This window comes from Lepidochelys kempii, chromosome 5, assembly GCF_965140265.1.
Source record: "Lepidochelys kempii isolate rLepKem1 chromosome 5, rLepKem1.hap2, whole genome shotgun sequence".
In the NCBI taxonomy this organism is placed as follows: Eukaryota; Metazoa; Chordata; order Testudines; family Cheloniidae; genus Lepidochelys; species Lepidochelys kempii.
In genome coordinates, this window is record NC_133260.1 from 97,132,922 (window position 1) to 97,152,750 (window position 19,829).

Sequence of the window (19,829 nt, forward strand, 5' to 3'; positions counted from 1 at the left end):
GTGGAAAGGTTGGGGGCCACTGCCATAGATAAGTTTTTTCTAAACTAGCTACCGTTAACATTAACTGAGGCTGGAATTATATCTGCCTTCTATTCTCAGATTTTCTCCATCTGAGGGATCCTATTTAGACACCTCTGTATCCCTACATATTCTTATATATTTTAAAAATATATCAACGCGATAGATCTGTCTTTTAGGATATTACTATCATTTGTGTAACGTAGTGTTTTGCTGTGTTGCAGGAGCACAAGTCCTGTGGTGATAAAAATAGTTAATATAAAATAGAACAAGTAGCCAAAAGCATCTTTCATTTTCATCTAAACAAGATGCTGGACTTTGCTTTGGCTGGCCCTCGCTGTCCTCATTACCACTTATTATAAGCAAGACGACTCCTTCCTCTCACACTCTCTGCTCTTACTTTTTGTGTTATGGTCCATTCTTAGGATAGGGCTCCCTCCTGCCCTCCAGTGCCATTAACAGCAAAACTGCCCTGGAGTTAGAAAGGAGCAGAGTCCAATCACAATATAGGTGTTACTGACGTGCAGATTCAATTTTTTTTATTAACGCTAATGTTAAAAATTATACAGTACCGAGGTGAAGAAAAGAGTGTCTATAGATCTGGGTATAGGGCTTAAATTATCCAACCATGCCCTTTGCAAGGGCTGGGCCACTCATGGTGAGAGGGAGCTGTTGCCCCCTGGTACCCTGTTTCTTTACAGATAGGTATGGCACCTCTTTAAACATATTTTTCAATGGAAAATAGTCACCACTGACTCATCCCTTCTCTTCTCTCTCTCGCTCCCCCCCCCGTTACAAACTACTGCCCCTTTCTTTGCTGTCGCCTGGGGCCGCGCTACGCTCTCTGGCCAGGGAGAGACGTCTCTGCTGCAGCCAGGCTGCAGTCCGGCGCCTCCGGCTCTCCTCCCTCTGGTGTCTACGACACCCGACCTGGATCCTGCCAGTAGAGGGGAGGGGTGACACCTCCCCCCGCGACAGTCCGCGGTTAGGCCGTTGACTCGTCTCTTCTCTCTTGCGTTGTCTCACGATAACTCACGAGCGGGTAGGAGGGGTCGGACGGACTTTTGTGCGGCTGCGCGGACCGTGCCCGTTGCGTATCGCCGTTGGAGGGCGGTGTCCTCCCGTCAGATAAAGCAAGTACTCGGCCCAGGCCGCGCGCGCGCGCGCGCGCCTCTTTCGCTCGTGCCGGAAGCGGGCGGGGAAAGCGTCGGAGTTGTCGGCCGCGTGCGGCCTGTCCTGGAAGGGGCAGCTCCCGCTGCAGCCGCAGCCCTGAGGCGAGGAGGACACACCTCGGTCAGGGCGATGCTCAGGGGGCGCCGGCAGGGGGACTGGGAAGGGGATGGGGGGGAACAGCGGCCGTGGCGAGACCGGGCAGGCTGCGACGACGGGGAGGTTCCGTTCAGCAGCGAGCGGCTCAGGCGAAAGCAGCCGGAGCAGGGGACGGTGAGCAGGATGGAGGAGGAGGAGGAGGAGCGGCTGGAGGGGGAGCATTTCCGGAGAATCATCAACGCCTTCCGATATTACGGGTAACCGATACCCTGCTCCGCGGAAGACCAGGGACTCCCTCCCCCCCCCCCCCCGCCAGGTTTCCTGAATCCGAGAGACCCCGCCGCACGCCCCCCTGCCCCGAGGCCGAGACCCCCTACCCAATTCCCAGGCCTGGGCTTCCCCCGCCCTGACCCCGAAGAAACTAGCCGGGTGGAGCCAGGAAGTCACTGCCTATATAACCTTTCTGCCCATTTTCTCCCATGCACCCCTTTCTCTCCCTTCCCACCCCCCACGCCACAGGTGTGTGTCTGCTCCCCATCGCTCTCTCTGTCCCCCCATGACAGTTGTTTCTAGTTTTTCTCTTATAACTGTGGAAATACAAACTTATTTAGAAGTGGAGCTGAGTGCATGTATAGAAGTGATAGCAGAGCATGTTGGTTTAGCTGGTGCTTTGTTAGCTCTGGAGAAATACTAGAAGCGTGTTGAGGGATCTTCATATCTTCCCTTTCGGGCAAAGTTGCTTAATTACAGGAGATGAAGCGAGAAGCACATTTTTCTGTTTTTTGAAGTGAACCTGATTGAGTTTTGGATAATAAATGTAAAAGTACATAATTATTCATAAACATTTATTTTGGACTGTTGAGATTGAACTTTACAGACTATTAAAACACTGCAAAAACCAGGCCAGTTAACAGCATTGTATTCAGTACTGACGTTGAAGGATATAACTAACTCTCTGAGCTTGGTTTCCTACCAAAATAGTGCTTTATGGCCCTTCAAAAAACAATAAGCTAGAGTAGAAAGCTTCAAAAATAATTTTCTCCCGGATGTATAGAACAGAGGAGACACATCAAATAGTTTAAACCAAAAATAAATGATCTAGAGAAAGTAACTGTTTATAGCCACACTTGTGACATTAACTTGGAAATCATATGTCTTCCGTCACTTTAGAACCTTTTAGCAAATTTAAATACATGAAACAGATTTGGGATGTTATGATCCATATTATACTTTTTATATTTCAATTGACTAACTTAACATCTGTGACCATTATAGTGTAGTGGTCTTGTTTGGACAATGTTAGGTGTCATTCATGATCTTTAAATTATAGGACCATCTCTTTCAAAAGAGCTTTAACCAGATTCAGTTGAAATGAGCTCCATATTTAATAATTAGTGTCAATAAAACATGTTTCAAATAGCTTTATTTTTATAAACTGTACCAAGGTTATTGAAATTAAAGGGTGTCTCTTCAACAGTCCAAATGCTTGAATATAGAAATATGAAATGAGTGGTTTTAGATACCCATGTAAACTGTGAATGAAGTGAGTTCCAATTCAGAGGAGAGAATGTCTCTACATGACTGTCTTAGCAACCATTAAAAAAGGGATAGCTAATAAGACAGAAAATATCCTAATACCTCTCTCTCATATATTAAAAACCATAATCCTGTGGTATGCCTTGAATACTGCATGCAGTTCTCATCGCCCCATCTCAAAAAAGATGTATTAGAATTGGAAGAAGTATAGAGAAGGGTAACAAAATCATGGAATAGCTTCCTTGTGAGGAGAGATTAAAAAGACAGGGACTGTTCAGTTTAGAAGAGAGATGATTAAGGGGAGATATGATAGAGGTCTCCAAAATCATGAATGGTGTGGAGAAAGAGAATAAGGAAGAGTTGTTTATCCCTTCATGTAACACAAGAAATAAGGGTCACACAGCGAAAGTAATAGCTGCAGATTTGCACAATGCACAGTCAACCTGTGTAGCTTGTTGTCAGGAGATGTTGTGAAGGCCAAAAGTATGAGTGGGTTCAAAAATAATTAGATAAGTTCACGGAGGATAGGTGTATCAGTGGCTTTTAGACAAGATGGTCAGGGATGCAACCACGTGCTCTGGGTCTCCTTAAACCTTTGGTTGCCAGAAGCTGGGAACGGATGATGGGATGGATCACTCGATAAATTGCCCTCTTAAATTCATTTCCTCTGAAGCATCTGGCATCTGAAGGTGTTAGAAGACAGGATACTGGGCTAGGTGGACCATTAGTTTGACCCAGTATGTACATTCTTCTGTTCTTAAATTTGCTATGGAATACCCTTAATTTACATTGATTTGAAAATATTGTATAGATCAGAATTAAAAATGAAGACAGCAACTTTATCCTATGTAGTTACAGTGAAATTTGTGTTCGTACTTAAATTTTCTGTTAATGAGGGGTTCAGGGTAGAGAACTAAGGCCTCAATTGTGTAGTGATTTATTCACATACTTAATTTTCCATATTGTGAGTAGTTCTGTTGATTTAATTGGACTGTTCAGTGTGAAGAGGTAAGCATGTGCATAAGTCTTTAAGGATCATGGTTCAGGTAGATATATTGACAAAAACTTCTTCCTTATAGTGATATTAAAAGTGAAGTGAGTTCCTTGTATCTTATGCAGCATAGCGTGTGTACTTCTAATATTATTTTTCTTTACTTTTTCAATGCACAGTTAAAAGCTTGATATTTTCAAACCGTTTTCCGAATCAGTCTTATTTCCATGAATTTCTAATGGTATTAAAACCAATGTAGACTTCAGTTTGTGAACCAGTGCCATTGATGGTGACGCTAATGTGCACAGATCTGGGAATAGATAACTGCTTCATAATATGCAGTCAAAAATAACCACATTCTCCATAAAATTCTTATGAATTGAGGTTTTTTGGCTTGGTTAGAGGATTATTGTGAAATGAGATCGAAGCTTTTTGAGTAAAGATGGAGAAGTTGTGGTAGCTGTAATCTGGGGTGTCTTCAAATGTGAGTTCTTTGCATTTATAGTTGAAGCTAAACACTGACAGACTTTAACTTTTTTTATTTTCTAGAACTAATATGCATGAGCAAGTGAACAGAACAGAGAGACAGTTTAGATCCCTCCCAGTTAACCAACAAAACCTACTTCCTCAATTTCTTCTTCATCTGGACAAGATTCGGAAATGCATTGATCATAATCAAGAGATCCTACAGACCATTGTGAACGAGTGCAAACATATGTTTGAAAATAAAGAATATGGAGAAGATGTATGTAAAAAATTGGACGCTTTTCATATTTCAGAAGTAAAAATTTCTGTACATTTTTTTAGTTTTTTATTTCTTTTTCTCACTTCAGGTTTCCATTTCTTTTGTTCCCCCACCCCATGAATTCATGTTTGCTTAATTACCCTGCCCCCTCACCTTTGCATGTCTTATAGGCATGATGTTATATTAAAGTCCACTTTGAAACATATTGTATAGTTTTTCAATAAAGGCATCTCTGGCTATTTTTTCTATAATATAGGTACAGTTAATCATTCAGGAGAACAGTACTTGTCTGCTATGGCAAGTGTCAGTAATTACTCTTAATAACAGATCAGTATGATAGAACTCCAATGGAGTTCTAACTGTACCCAAGTTATTTTTTTAAAGTTGACTTTTCACTTGGCTGCATTGACCATAAATAATGTTTTTGTAGTACATTAGTTTACACCATTCTTAATCACCTATGGGTTTTAGGTAAGTTAACTATTTGTGGTATTATAGTTCTGTAAAATTTTAGCATAATTTTCCCCCTACTTGATCTACATTTTTCTATTTTTGTAATGAAGTTTTACACTTATGAACCTTAAGGGACTGGCAGTGATGGAAACTGAAGTCTTTTTTTTTTTTTTTTTTTTTTTTGTATCCATAGGCTGGGTACAGTTCTGGGCAGCTCCAGTGTGAGCTTCTCCATGCTGCCTCATCAATGACCTGGAGGGACCTTCCTCTCAGAGTGAGAGGTTGTTCGGTCTCCATACTAGCTCACCCCTTGTCCTTTCCTGAATAAGGACTACCAGTTGTGCTGAATTATGCTATATTATATATTGGTTTTGTGATGTGGACGCTGGTCTATTGAGGGCTGAGCTGATACCACCAAACTCATTTCATATAGGACTGTAAGCTGGATTTGAGCCCTGGTCCCAGAGGTGAGAGGCGAGTGCTTTATCAACTAAACCACCCATATAGCTGCTACAGCATGTCTGTTTCAGTATTCAAAGCTAAGGTTGTTTGACGTCTTAAATTTCTGGATTTATTTTTTGTCTAACTTTTATTTGCCCTTTAATCAGGAAAATGGGAAGATTGTGCCAGCGTCAACGTTTGACATGGATAAATTAAAGTCCACTTTGAAACAGTTTGTAAGAGACTGGAGTGAAACGGGGAAACCTGAGAGAGATTCCTGCTACCAGCCAATCATTAATGAAATTGTAAAGAACTTTCCAAAAGAGAGATGGTAAATAGTGCTTTGTTTTTAAGATTTATTATAAAAGAAAATATATAGGCCTTCCATGTTGCACGCCACTTGTAAAAAGTTTATAGAGAGTGGGGAAAAAAAAAAAGCTTGAATTTAAAAATATTTAAAAATAAGTGCAAATAGCATTGGGTTAATTGCATAAACAAAAAATGCTTGTATGGTAGGGTAGTACAGTAGAATACAAAACGTTAAACCGAGAAATAATAAATCAGAATTATGTATTCTCTCTCTATGGGCCAATATTGAAAGGTCTAAATATATTTTTATTATGTGAGTTCAAAAAGTTGTAATATAGTTAAGCCTAGTGATTCCACAGCAGCACAATACAAGGAATCATAGTTCCAGTTTGGCAGCTGCTGAGAGTGCTGTGATAGGATCCATGTCCAACTTGCCTCAGCTCAAGAGGAGGCCAAATATACGATCCCTTGAAGGGAAGGGGAAGTAAAATGTGGTTATCCTTGGTGAGGGGGGAGAGGAAATGAGTAAAAGTTCCTTCACCCCTAGTACAGCTTGATTACATTTACAATCCTGTTTGTAAGTGTTCAGGCCCAATATTGATTTCAGACACAAGATACAATGTATCTTGTAAAATTCTCATCTGTTTGTGTGCATATCTTGATAAGTGACTTGACAAAGAGTAACGCATGTCTGTGTGTCTGAAGGTAGGATGAATGCTGATACGGTAACAACCTAAAAAGAGCAAATTTATTTACCAAAAGTGATATAGTAATAAAAATGAGAAAACAACTCATTAATGAAATCCATGTCCTAAGAAGGTAAATATAAATGATTTAGTTACTGAAATTAGTGCAGTTGTCATAAATAAACATAATTTCACTTTTAAACTTACTGAGGCTCTTTTAATGAGGAAAAACAGTGGCGCACTGACACTTATGTTTTAATTTCATTTGTGAACTCGGTGTTTATAAAAGTGAGGACTGATAGCTCTGGCTGTAGCCTAAGCTTGCTACAGCCAATAGCTTCCTCAGACAGTGCAAAACAGGCTCAAGTATCACACTGAAATATAGGCACAATATTTATATTCCAGTTGCTTTATTTTATAATTATATGGTAAAAATGAGAATAATAAATTTTTCAGTAATAGTGTTCTGTGACACTTTAGTATTTTTATGTCTGATTTTGTAAGCAAATAGTTTTTAAGTGAGGTGAAACTTTGGGTAAACAAGACAAATCAGACTCCTGAAAGGTGTACAGTAGTCTGGAGAGTTTGAGAACCACTGACTTAGCCCACTAAGATTTCATTGGAAGATGAGATTTGTATAACACTTTCAAAAATATAACTTGAATACTCTTCCCTTGTTAGATACAATGCATTCAGGAATGTCTTCTTATAGAAAAGGTACAGTAAGTTTAGTTTTTATACATTTAAGTAAAGTTATCTTCTGTTTAGAAATTCCCTCATAAAAATGATAAAAATAGAAAGTTGCCCTTTGTTGCGGATATTTATTCATTATTATATTATTCTAAATTTCATAGGTATGTTAGTGCAGTTCAAGCATCAATATTGTCAGTGGCTTTTTCTTGTGAAATGGAAGCCTCTGTGTAAGATAGATCCTTGTCTTAAAGGCTAACAAGTTTTTTATATTTGGCTACATGGAATCCCTCTTTTAGTTTTGCTTTGTAGGAAGGCTATGATGGTGCGTCACTCCCAAAACCATTTGCAGTTCCTGTAGCTGAATTTGCAATGGCAACTCTGAAGCAGTTTTCTATATGAAAGCCAAATCGGATGAAAGTTGGAGAATATTTATTAAGCTTTTCACTTCAGATATCTTAAGTGTACTGTTCCTACCAGGAAAAATGATGTAGAAAGAAAATTTAAATCTTTTTTTGACTTGTAACCCATAGATGAAAGCAGTACTTATGAATACATGTATGTTAAATTTGGTAAATAGTGAAAAACATTTGCTTAACAAATATTTTAAAACTTTTTATTCATTCTGTACTTCGAGAAAGAGCTTTAATTTTGGGGAAGATACTGTGCGTCCTTCATTCATAATGCAAGTTAAGTCTCTTGTTTCAAATGCAGAACTTGCCCAAACCTTAACTGTGGAGCCATGACTAATGTTTTTATGTCAAATGGCTTTGATAGGAAAATATGTAACTGTGAAGAAATCATATTCAGAATAAACTGCTTAGTAGTATAAAATAACTGTAGCTGACCATAGTTTTGAAATACAGTAAAGATCTGGACTTGAGCCCAAAAGCTGAGGTAGGAGAAATTCTTTACTTTAGAATTCTGAATCCTAATTTTTTCCTTTATGTGGCTTTTTGCCTCTACCTCTTCAGGTTATATGAGCAAGTTAGTGTCTTCTTGCTTTCCCACCTGTGGTTGGCTAGCAAATCATGACTCCTTTTAGATGTGGACCTTGCCATAGTTATTATAGCTTTGTCTCATAGGATTACTGTAATGTGATCTACAAAAAGCTACACCTAGCGACCACTCAGACTGTAGATAATGCAGCAAAGCAATGGCTATCTGTCCAGGCTTTTTGCCTGAGGGCATATTTAGAGGCCAGTGACGTTAAAGGAAGGTGGAAAACCTCTTTTATTGGCATTGAGCCAAATTGTTCCTAATGATTTAAAAATGGTATATGTGTAAAAGCAGTTCTGATTAAATTTGTCAAGTCTAAATTATTTTCCCATTTCTTACGCGACCAGCTGGATATAAGTATTTATAAAATGTTTATGGTGCAAGCATATTATTTGTTGTTCACCGTGTTTGGAAACAGATATGTAGACTTTTCAGACTAAAGCCTATCTTGAACTATGAGTTTAAAAAAAGTTGTCATTCCTAGATAACTTTTCCCAACAAGACACATTGGATAAGACTATCCAAAGTACCGAGCCCTTAAGCACTCTTCAAAATTTCATCCAATTTATATTTTTAGCACAGTATATGAAACAATAAGCTTCAGTTTTCTCAAGTATCCTTAATTTTGTTTGGCTTTTCCTAAGGCAGAAGTGCTCTGTGAATTGGATTAATCATGTTGTGTTTTAACTGTAAGTGATTCAGGTTTTACACATATTCAGAGTGAGTGTTAATAGATGCACTAAATAAATTCAAAAATAAATAAATTGGATCAGCCACTGCAAGTTAATTGAAGTTTCTGTACAGATCTGTATGGGGCAGATTCTGTACAGATGCAGAGCTAAAGGAGGGATCATATTCAATTAACTTTTAAGAGTAATGGTCTTAAGGTTAAAAATTAACTCTCAGATTAAAATTTTCAAAAATTTGGCCATGGAAAAGCTCACTCTGTTTCAGCATCTTAACACTGTATGCCTGAAGTGGTAAAAGTCAAAACCTTTGATTTGTGATCAACAAACTCAAGTCAAACTTTACACTTGCATGTAGGAAGCAATATCCTGGCATAGATTGACTTCAGTTGACAGCTACATGATGATTTTAAGAGTTATTTTTTTTCACTTAGACAAAATATTTGATATCAGTTCCATCCCAGTAGCTATATGACCAAGATATTTGTTCTAAAATGCTGGTTGGAGGTCTAGCATTGTTTTTAGTCCCCATTGGTTTAGTTTAGGCCACTCAATCATATCTCAGTTCCACTTCAGCTGAGTTTCTGTGAAATAAAAGCACAAACATCTTTTCTATGTTTTAATACTATACGTTGGATTTCTTTAGTGCATACTATAGTAATTTAAAAGAATTTGCTATGTTTAAAACACTACTCAATGATGGAAATGTGAGTGGTGCTTACATAATGCATTTATTTCTCTCTGCAGTGTATCATGTCTATGCTCATATCCAGGGTGGTTTATTTTCTAGAATCTGGAAGATCTCTGGCTTCAGATTATTATGCCTCTTTAGGGCAACAGATGCAGTACAGAGTAGTACCCATTTTGTATGTTCATCTATTTTTGGAGTTTACTAGCAGTGTTCTCTTCCCATCATCCTTGCCCACTCTGTAGAAGAAGAAACTTGTATGGGCAAAAAAGGATATTACTAACTTGCTTCCTCTTTTTGGATGTTGGTGGGGAACAGCTGCTTCCCTTCACAGGAGGAATCAAGTTTGTTAAGATATGGAAGGGAATGCAAGGTGCCCCATCTGAGCAGAGAGCAGTGTTTAAGGTACTCTCGCTGTTGAATATGGGGCAGATGGTGTTTCCCCTTTCTTCCATTAGAGTTGGTTCTAGAAGGTTGGGGAGTGGGAATCTTAGAGATGTTGGAAGCTGAAAATTAAAATTCATTTCTCTTTGCTTCTAATGGGAAAAGCAGCCACAGGATCTTGTGATCAAACCAATGGGTAGAACTTCTGACTAGACTTAGAAAATGGGACTTTTATCTAACTATATACAGAGTTTATAACTCTTAAACTTTCGAGTATGGCCATGGAATTCTGGAATTCTCTTTTATGGAGGTCTGCTCTAAGTGCACTTTGAGGATGAAACTCTCTGGTATGAACATGACCTCTCACCTAGAAAATAACATTTAAGGAATGCTATCGAGATTGGTAATGTCAACAGATTCACCTAGATGTCAAGTGTGGTTACGGGAAAATATATACACAAACGGTTATCAGTATGAGAATTGTCAGGATAAGAGTCACCTGGTAGTTTCTTTTAAAATTTGTTTTGCTAGAATTATACATGAAGTACCTAGTTAGAATAATTTGTATTGGTTCACACACTCTAGTGTTAAGAATAAAATGGATGGGAGTTCTATAAGGTAGCACAGTTGTCTAGACAGTGAACATGAGGATCTGACATAGCTGGTTTCATATGTTATCTCTTAAAGAAATGCCCAAGCCACATTGACAGCTTGTTTATAGCTCCATGCACTCAGGTACCATATCATCACTTGTTTTCTATTCTCATATTGGGCCAGATTCCAGCCCTCACTGTGACTCATGTGTAATTCTTTCAGAGCAGTGCAAACTTATGTGACCCTCTACTGCCATTCTGTATGGCCCCCATGATAGGATCATGCTGTAGGCAGAGTGGTGATGCCAAGAGCAGGAGAAGGATTGATGGCACACTGTATGTTCCTGGTTTCAGAGTAACAGCCGTGTTAGTCTGTATTCGCAAAAAGAATAGGAGTACTTGTGGCACCTTGGAGACTAACCAATTTATTTGAACATAAGCTTTCGTGAGCTACAGCTCACTTCATCGGATGCATACTGTGGAAAAGTGTAGAAGATCTTTATATATGCACACAAAGCATGAAAAAATACCTCCTCCCACCCCACTCTCCTGTTGGTAATAGCTTATCTAAAGTGATCACTCTCCTTACAATGTGTATGATAATCAAGGTGGGCCATTTCCAGAACAAATCCAGGGTTTAACAAGAACGTCTGGAGGGTAGGAAAAAACAAGGGGAAATAGGTTACCTTGCATAATGACTTAGCCACTCCCAGTTTCTATTCAAGCCTAAGTTAATTGTATCAAATTTGCAAATGAATTCCAAGTCAATAGTTTCTCGCTGGAGTCTGGATTTGAAGTTTTTTTGTTGTAATATAGCAACGTTCATGTCTGTAATCGCGTGACCAGAGAGATTGAAGTGTTCTCCGACTGGTTTATGAATGTTATAATTCTTGACATCTGATTTGTGTCCATTTATTCTTTTACGTAGAGACTGTCCAGTTTGACCAATGTACATGGCAGAGAGGCATTGCTGGCACATGATGGCATATATCACATTGGTGGATGTGCAGGTGAACGAGCCTCTGATAGTGTGGCTGATGTTATTAGGCCCTGTGATGGTGTCCCCTGAATAGATATGTGGGCACAGTTGGCAACGGGCTTTGTTGCAAGGATAGGTTCCTGAGTTAGTGGTTCTGTTGTTTGGTATGTGGTTGCTGGTGAGTATTTGCTTCAGGTTGGGGGGCTGTCTGTACGCAAGGACTGGCCTGTCTTCCAAGATTTGTGAGAGTGTTGGGTCATCCTTCAGGATAGGTTGTAGGTCCTTAATAATGCGTTGGGGGGGTTTTAGTTGGGGGCTGAAGGTGACGACTAGTGGCGTTCTGTTGTTTTCTTTGTTAGGCCAGTCCTGTAGTAGGTGACTTCTGGGAACTCTTCTGGCTCTATCAATCTGTTTCTTCACTTCCGCAGGTGGGTATTGTAGTTGTAAGAATGCTTGATAGAGATCTTGTAGGTGTGTGTCTCTGTCTGAGGGGTTGGAGCAAATGCGGTTGTATCGCAGAGCTTGGCTGTAGACGATGGATCATGTGGTGTGGTCAGGGTGAAAGCTGGAGGCATGTAGGTAGGAATAGCGGTCAGTAGGTTTCCGGTGTAGGGTGGTGGTTATGTGACCATCGTTTATTAGCACTGTAGTGTCCAGAAGTGGTTCTCTTGTGTGGACTGGACCAGGCTGAGGTTGATGGTGGGACGGAAATTGTTGAAATCATGGTGGAATTCCTCAGGGGCTTCTTTTCCATGGGTCCAGATGATGATGATGTCATCAATATAGCGCAAGTAGAGTAGGGGCGTTAGGGGACGAGAGCTGAGGAAGCGTTGTTCTAAGTCAGCCATAAAAATGTTGGCATACTGTGGGGCCATGCAGGTACCCATAGCAGTGCCGCTGATCTGAAGGTATACATTGTCCCCAAATGTAAAATAGTTATGGGTAAGGACAAAGTCACAAAGTTCAGCCACCAGGTTAGCCGTGACATTATCGGGGATATAGTGTTCTTGACGGCTTGTAGTCCATCTTTGTGTGGAATGTTGGTGTAGAGGGCTTCTACATCCATAGTGGCCAGGATGGTGTTATCAGGAAGATCACCAATGGATTGTAGTTTCCTCAGGAAGTCAGTGGTGTCTCGAAGGTAGCTGGGAGTGCTGGTAGCGTAGGGCCTGAGGAGGGAGTCTACATAGTCAGACAATCCTGCTGTCAGGGTGCCAATGCCTGAGATGATGGGGCACCCAGGATTTCCAGGTTTATGGATTTGGGTACTAGATAGAATATCCCAGGTCGGGGTTCCAGGGGTGTGTGTGTGCAGATTTGATCTTGTGCTTTTTCAGGGAGTTTCTTAAGCAAATGCTGTAGTTTCTTTTGGTAACTCTCAGTGGGATCAGAGGGTAATGGCTTGTAGAAAGTGGTGTTGGAGAGCTGCTGAGCAGCCTCTTGTTCATATTCCGACCTATTCATGATGACAACAGCACCTCCTTTGTCAGCCTTTTTGATTATGATGTCAGAGTTGTTTCTGAGGCTGTGGATGGCATTGTGTTCTGCACGGCTGAGGGTATGGAGCAAGTGATGCCGCTTTTCCACAATTTCAGCCCATGCACGTCGGCGGAAGCACTCTACGTAGAAGTCCAGTCTGCTGTTTCAACCTTCAGGAGGAGTCCACCTAAAATCCTTCTTTTTGTAGTGTTGGTAGGGAGGTCTCTGTGGATTAGTATGTTGTTCAGAGATATGTTGGAAATATTCCTTGAGTCGGAGACGTCAAAAATAGGATTCTTGGTCACCACAGAACTGTATCATGTTTGTGGGGGTGGAGGGGCAGAAGGAGAAGCCCCGAGATAGGACAGCTGCTTCTGCTGGGCTCAGAGTATAGTTGGATAGGTTAACAATATTGCTGGGTGGGTTGAGGGAACCATTGCTGTGGCCCCTTGTGACATGTAGTAGTTTAGAAAGTGTAGTGTCTTTTTTCTTTTGTAGAGAAGCAAAGTGTGTGTTGTAAATGGCTTGTCTAGTTTTAGTAAAGTCCAGCCACGAGGAAGTTTGTGTGGAAGGTTGGGTTTTTTTATGAGAGTATCCATTTCTGAGAGCTCATTCTTAATCTTTCCCTGTTTGCTGTAGAGGATGTTGATCAGGTGATTCCGCAGTTTCTTTGAGAGCATGTGGCACAAGCTGTCAGCATAGTCTGTGTGGTATGTAGATTGTAATGGATTTTTTATCTTCAGTCCTTTTGGTACGATGTCCATCTGTTTGCATTTGGAAAGGAAGACTATGTCTGTCTGTATTTGTACAAGTTTTTTCATGCAGTTGATAGATTTCCACTCCATACGGCTAAATGCAGTGCCTTGCATAATAAGTTTCAGAGTAACAGCCGTGTTAGTCTGTATTCGCAAAAAGAGAAAAGGAGGACTTGTGGCACCTTAGAGACTAACCAATTTATTTGAACATAAGCTTTCGTGAGCAACAGCTCACTTCATCAGCATGCATCCAATGAAGTGAGCTGTAGCTCACGAAAGCTTATGCTCAAATAAATTGGTCAGTCTCTAAGGTGCCACAAGTACTCCTTTTCTTTTTGTGAATAATTCTTATGCAAAAGCACAATGAACATCTCTTTCCTCCTTTACAAAGGTACATAGAGATTAATTTCTCACGATCCAAGGACTGAAGAAATGTTTAACCCTTAAAGTTAGCTAACATGAGTCCAGGCATTGGCTAGAGCTGATTCACTTGAGTACAAGGAATTTCCTCAAAACCTCTATCGCCACCACTCAAGTTCCTGGATGGAGTACATCATCTCTGCCTTAGTACAGGTCCTTGTTACTGGCACCGATAGGTTAGTAGTTTATAGTATTAGTTAGTGATAGTTAAATTTTTTTTATGGTGTTTATCTTTTTAAACACTTCAGTTCCTGTTCTGAGTATTGTTACCATTGCCAAGGCATGCCTCAGTCACCAGGATACAAGCCCTGCCACTCCTGCAAGAAACCAGTGCTAGTGAGAGCCCCCCCCACTCCAAGTTGCCTGAAGTGTGACGCAGAGTTGCATGTCAGCGATTGGTGTCAAATTTGCAGGGACTTTAAACTAGAACCAAGAGACACAGGGAGGCCAGACTTTAATTTCTCCTGATAGATTCAGCTCTGCTCCCTCCATCTGAGAGACTTTCCTGTTTCAAATGGGTGCCAAAGCACTTTGGTTTTAGTGAGGAGTGCTCCACCTGTATTGGCTGAGTCCCAGCACTGATTGTCTTCCTCAGAGCTGAGAGAGAAACATTGCAAGTTGGCCTCCAAGGACTCAACATCAGTGAAAGGGCGATCCCCTGTACTGAAGGCTGGCAGGCATGCAGACAATGGAAATAGTCAATTTGAAGCTGAGACCATCGACTCCAGCACAGGCATTATCAAGACCATCCCCTGAGATGGCATCATCGAGCTAATCAGTGCAGTCTGCTTCTACCCACCAACTGGAGGCTATCCTTGTGCCATCAACTCAGGAGGCATTTGCTGCGACAAGGGACTTGATCAGCCTCTAGGTACCGGTGTTGCTCGTGATACAGGTGTCTTTTCACACGGTACCGACAACTGCAGGTCACACTTTGCCAGCTACTACAATACTGTGTTAAGTACTGTGGGCACCTCTGGATATCCAAATGTCTATCATACAGTGCTGTGAAGAGGAAAGCCAGCGACAATTTCTCCAGTATCGTTGTCCGCAGGCTCCCAACGCTGATCACAGGCACCGACAGGATCAGTCCCCCAGCCTGCCTTGGTCAGAAGAGGCTGATTATCTTCAGACTAAAAGGTCTGTTCATACGTCTCACAGTCGTGTCGTGCACCTTGCCGTTTCCCTCAGAGGGCTTACCACTCCTTGTATCCACAGTAGAGCCCTTCCAGGCCAGCCTGTAGGGATCCATGGGCCAAAAGTAATTGAGTTTCTGGGCTTTCCCAGTGCCATTCTGGAATGCTTTGGGATTCCCACAGATGTCTGGGTACTCTTTGTGCCCACCCACTTCTGTAACATCAAGTAGGTGTTAAGAACCATCCTGCCAAGTACACCAGGAGTCAGTGACCAATACGATGCTCGTACCATGTAGGAAGATATTGCTCAGGCGACTCTCCCTTTGAAAGGCCAGAGGGGGCTCCACCTCAGCCGATTATGGCTTTGTCCTCTTCATTACCTGATGAGGCAGTGGCTCAGATGATTAGAGGGTCCACCAGGACCTTTTAAAAAGGGTGGTTTCTGCCTTGGCTATCCAGTTGGAAGAGATTTTCTTGTCATTCCACAGGCTGATTGACATTTTAGCAACTGCTAGACTTCTTGGGTGGCGCTCTGATTAATGTAGCTGTCCTGGAGCCCACCAAGGTTCTGTGGTGGACTCTATCTTTCCTTCCCCCACATCAGAGTGAGCTGAGCGCAGATATCATGTACCCTCATAGAAGATTAGGGTTGGAAGAGACCTCAGGAGGTCATCTGGTCCTCAAAGCAGGATCAATCCCAACTAAATCATCCCAGCCAGACCTTTGTCAAGCCCTCTCCATGGTTTGAGCACCTCTGCACCCACCTCTCTCCGGGGTTGCTGGTGGTCTCAGCTGCCGATGAGAAAGCACCAGGGGCAACAATTGTCTACCTTGCAGTCAAAGGCTGCTACAAAACTTGACCTGTTGCAGAAAGCTTTATTCTATGGCTGGCCTGCATTTCAGGATTGCTAACTGCAGGGGTTGTTAGGGTGCTATGACTTCAACTTCCGAGGTTTGGTATATTAAAAGAGACAGATGGCCAGAGAATGCAAGACAGGAATTTCTTGCCTTGTTGAAGAGGTAAATTAGTGGCTAGAACCTCACTTCAGGTGGGGGTGGACACTGCCGACTCTGCTGCTAGGGTCACGGCATCAGCCATTATGATTCACAAATGTTCATGTCTCCAGTTGCCAGGTTTCCCTCGAGGTCCAACAGACCATACAAGACCTTCCTTTTGAAGGGTTGTCACTCTTCTCTGAGCAGACTGACAGGCTGCATGGCCTGATATTCGGGCATTTAAAAGCAGTTTTGTCCTCAGGAACCACATCACTAGTTGCTTTCATTCCTCGCTACCATGACCCAATGAGGAAAAAGAACAGAGATTACTGGAGAAAACTCCCCCCTTCTTCTGCAGCAGCTTCTAGTTCATCCAGACAGACTAGGAGTTCTAAGCAAATATTTTTATGTTTATGTCAAGGACAGCATGCAGCCTATCCTATCCCTCTGTTTACCAGCCTGCTATCTACCTGCTCAAGTGCTTGGTCTCAAATCGTTGGAGACCAGTGGGTCTTAAGTACAGTGGAATTGAAATACACCCTTTAGTTCATTTCTGTCCCCCTTTTTCCAAGCCCAGGGTGACGAGATGTCCTGATATTTGGGGCTTTGTCTTAGCTAGGCACCTATATACCTCCCAACCCATTCTGATTTTTCACACTTGCTATCTGGTCACCCTATCCAAGCCCCTTCCCAGTCTCTCTTCAGGGACCACTCTCATGAGGAAGCTCTGCTTTGGGAGGTGCAATCTCTCCTCCATTTGGCAGCCACAGAGGAGGTTCTGCAGTTTCTCATAGAAAAGGGATTTTATTCCTGCTATTTCCTGGTCCTAAAAGCAAAAGGAGACCCATGCTAGACCTGCGGAAGCTCAACAGACCTCTCTGGAAAAAGATAAAATTTAACATTGTCATGTTGTCTTCTATTATCTCTTCTCTGGAGATGGGTATGCTGCCATCAATTTGAAAGACTCAGGTTTCCATGTGCCAATACATCAGAGCCCCAGGAAATTCCTGAGATATATGGTCAACCAGTGCCATTACCAATTTGCATGCCTACCATTTGGCCTGTTCAGCTCCCTATGTATGTTTGCAAACTGTGTGACAGTGGTGGTGGCATTTCTTAGAAAATCAAGATTTCAAGTTTTTCCCTACCTGGACAACTGGTTGGTGAGAGGCCAGTCCAAGACTCAGCTGCTGTCCAGCGTGACAGTCATCCATTCTATCTTTGATACACTAGGGTTGCTTATCAGCACAGAGAAGTCCTGTCTCCAGTGCAAAAAATAGTTCATAGGAGCAGTCTTGAACTCTGCAGAAGCCAAGGCATTTGTCCTGCAATTACAATTCCAGAAGATGCTGGCTAGTCTTTTAGACCTGAAAATTCATCCCCACCATGACAATATGAAATTGCCTCAGGCTTCTGGGGCGTATGGCTTCATGCATTTATGTAGTCCAGCATGCCAGGCTCCATCTCAGGAAATGGCAAGGATGGCTGGCTTCAGTTTACTTGCCAATTCATCACCCTCTAGATGTGGCAGTGCAAATGCCCACTCAAATTCTGGCTACGCTGGGCTGGGGGACAGACCCCTCAAGTGTGTGCCTGGAGTACCATTTGCTTCTCCTCAATCAGCTTTAATCCTAGTTACAGATGCTTCTGCCCTCAGGCAGGTGGTCTCACCTGGGTTCTCTGCAGACACAAGTTTTATGATCTATACAGGATTTAACTCTGCATATAAACATCAGAGAATTGAGGGCCATTCAACTGATTTGTCAAGTCTTCCTTCCTCATATCAAGAGAAGTCTACGTGTACCTACAGACAAGGAGGATCTGGTTGACTCTGCTATGCCAAGAGTCATTCAGGCTGTGAGACTTGTGCATCGCCAGTTCAATCAGCCTCAAAGCCTCTCACATTGCAAGTGTGAAAAATGGTCTGGCAGACTGGTTAAGCAGATCATTTACTAGTCATAAGTGGTCTGTCCATCAGGACATTGCCACATCCGTTTTGTGGCTGTGGGGGACTCCCTGTGTAGATGTCTTTGCAACATAAGTCAGCAGGAAGTGTAATCAGTTTTGTTCTCAACAAGGTCACAGTCCAGGGTCCCTCACGGACCCTTTCCTGTTGCCCTGGGCAAGCGTGCTCTTGTATACACTTGCTCCACTTCCACTCATACCAAGAATATTGTTGAAAATGAGGCAGGCTCATGCCCAAGTCAAAGTTGCAGCTCCAGCATGACATCAGCAATGTTTTCCACTCTGCTGTCCCTCTCGGTCAAAGATCTGCTGACTCTACCACTGGATCAAAATCTGGTCTCCCAGGACCACAGTCACCTCCCCAACCTGCAGGTCCTCTACCTGACAGCCTGGATGCTCTGTGGTTAATGCCCCAGGAAGAAGTTTGTTCAAAGGAAATTCAAAATCCACTTTTAAAGAATAGAAAACCATACACTAAGTATACTTATCTGATTAAATGGAAACGATTCTTCATCTTGTCCCACTAGAAAGAGGTCTTCCAAGTCCAGTTTCCACCACATCATATTCTGAGCTATCTGTTGTTCCTGAAACAATGTCTGGCTATTCATTTAATTAAGGTTCATTTAACAGCTATTTTAGGTTTCTACACTCCAATTGATAATTCTGTTTTCCCCCCCAATACTATGTCAATAAGGTTTTTGAAGGGTTTGGAAAGGTGGTACTCTCAGGTGGAGCATCCTGTTCCTCCTTGGGACTTGAGTTTGGTGTTGTCAAAACTTATGGTTCCTTCCTTTGAATTGTTAGCTATATGCTCCTTGTTGTGTCTCTCTATCAGGGTACTCTTTTTGGTGCCAATCACTTCTGCCAGGAGAGTAGGTGAATTGTATGCTCTGTCTTCTCCTCCATACACTGTCTTCTACAAAGACAAGGTTTATCTAGGTCCACATCCAAAATTTCTTACTAAGGTGTGTCTCATTTTCGTATCAGTCAAGCAATGTACTTACCTTCTTTCTTCCCGAAGCCTCATGCTCATGAGGATGAAGAGAGACTCCACGCTTTGGATATCAGGAGAGTGGTCCTGTCCAAGTAGAATACTAACAAACAGTTTAGATCATTCTCACAGTTGTTTGTGGCAGTTGCAGATAGGAGGAAAGGTCTCCCAGTCTCTTCTCAAAGAATCTCAACTTGAATATCCTCCTGTATAGGCTTGTGTTATGACTTGGCCAGTGTAGCTTCACTAAGCAGAATACAAGCACATTCTTCTACATCACATGCAGCCTCTGCAGCCTTACGAGCTCATGTGCCTGTCCTAGACATTTGTAAAGCAGCAACTTGGTCTTCAGTGCTTACCTTTGCCTCACATTGTTGACTCTCAGCAATCTAGAGATGATGCTGTATTTGGGTATGTGGTCCTCCAGTCCTTATTCAGGTAGGTTCCAAGCTGGAGGTGGGATTGAACTGCTTGTGAGTCACCTAAAGTAGAATGGATATGTGCAATCACTTGAAGAAACAGTTACTAACCTGTTCAGTAACTGTTGTTCTTGGACGTAAGTTGCATGTGCCCATTCTATAACTAACCCTCCATATCGTTCTCTCCAGTAAAAAGGAACT

General features: G+C 41.9%; 1 protein-coding gene across 4 annotated transcripts in view; it reads left to right on the forward strand.

The window, feature by feature from the left end:
* The window catches only part of CARNMT1 (carnosine N-methyltransferase 1), a 46,249-nt gene that overhangs the window by 2,761 nt on the left and 23,659 nt on the right, over window positions 1-19,829 (forward strand). For 2 of the 4 annotated variants that reach the window (XM_073345128.1, XM_073345130.1), the window contains exons 1-3: window positions 1,347-1,461; window positions 4,364-4,559; window positions 5,621-5,784. In XM_073345128.1, the coding sequence (XP_073201229.1) occupies window positions 1,358-1,461; window positions 4,364-4,559; window positions 5,621-5,784 (464 nt within the window). In that variant the 5' untranslated portion in view covers window positions 1,347-1,357. Of the gene's footprint in view, window positions 1-1,346; window positions 1,545-4,363; window positions 4,560-5,620; window positions 5,785-19,829 lie in introns of those variants that run through there. The other 2 variants (XM_073345129.1, XM_073345131.1) reach the window with 2 other exon arrangements.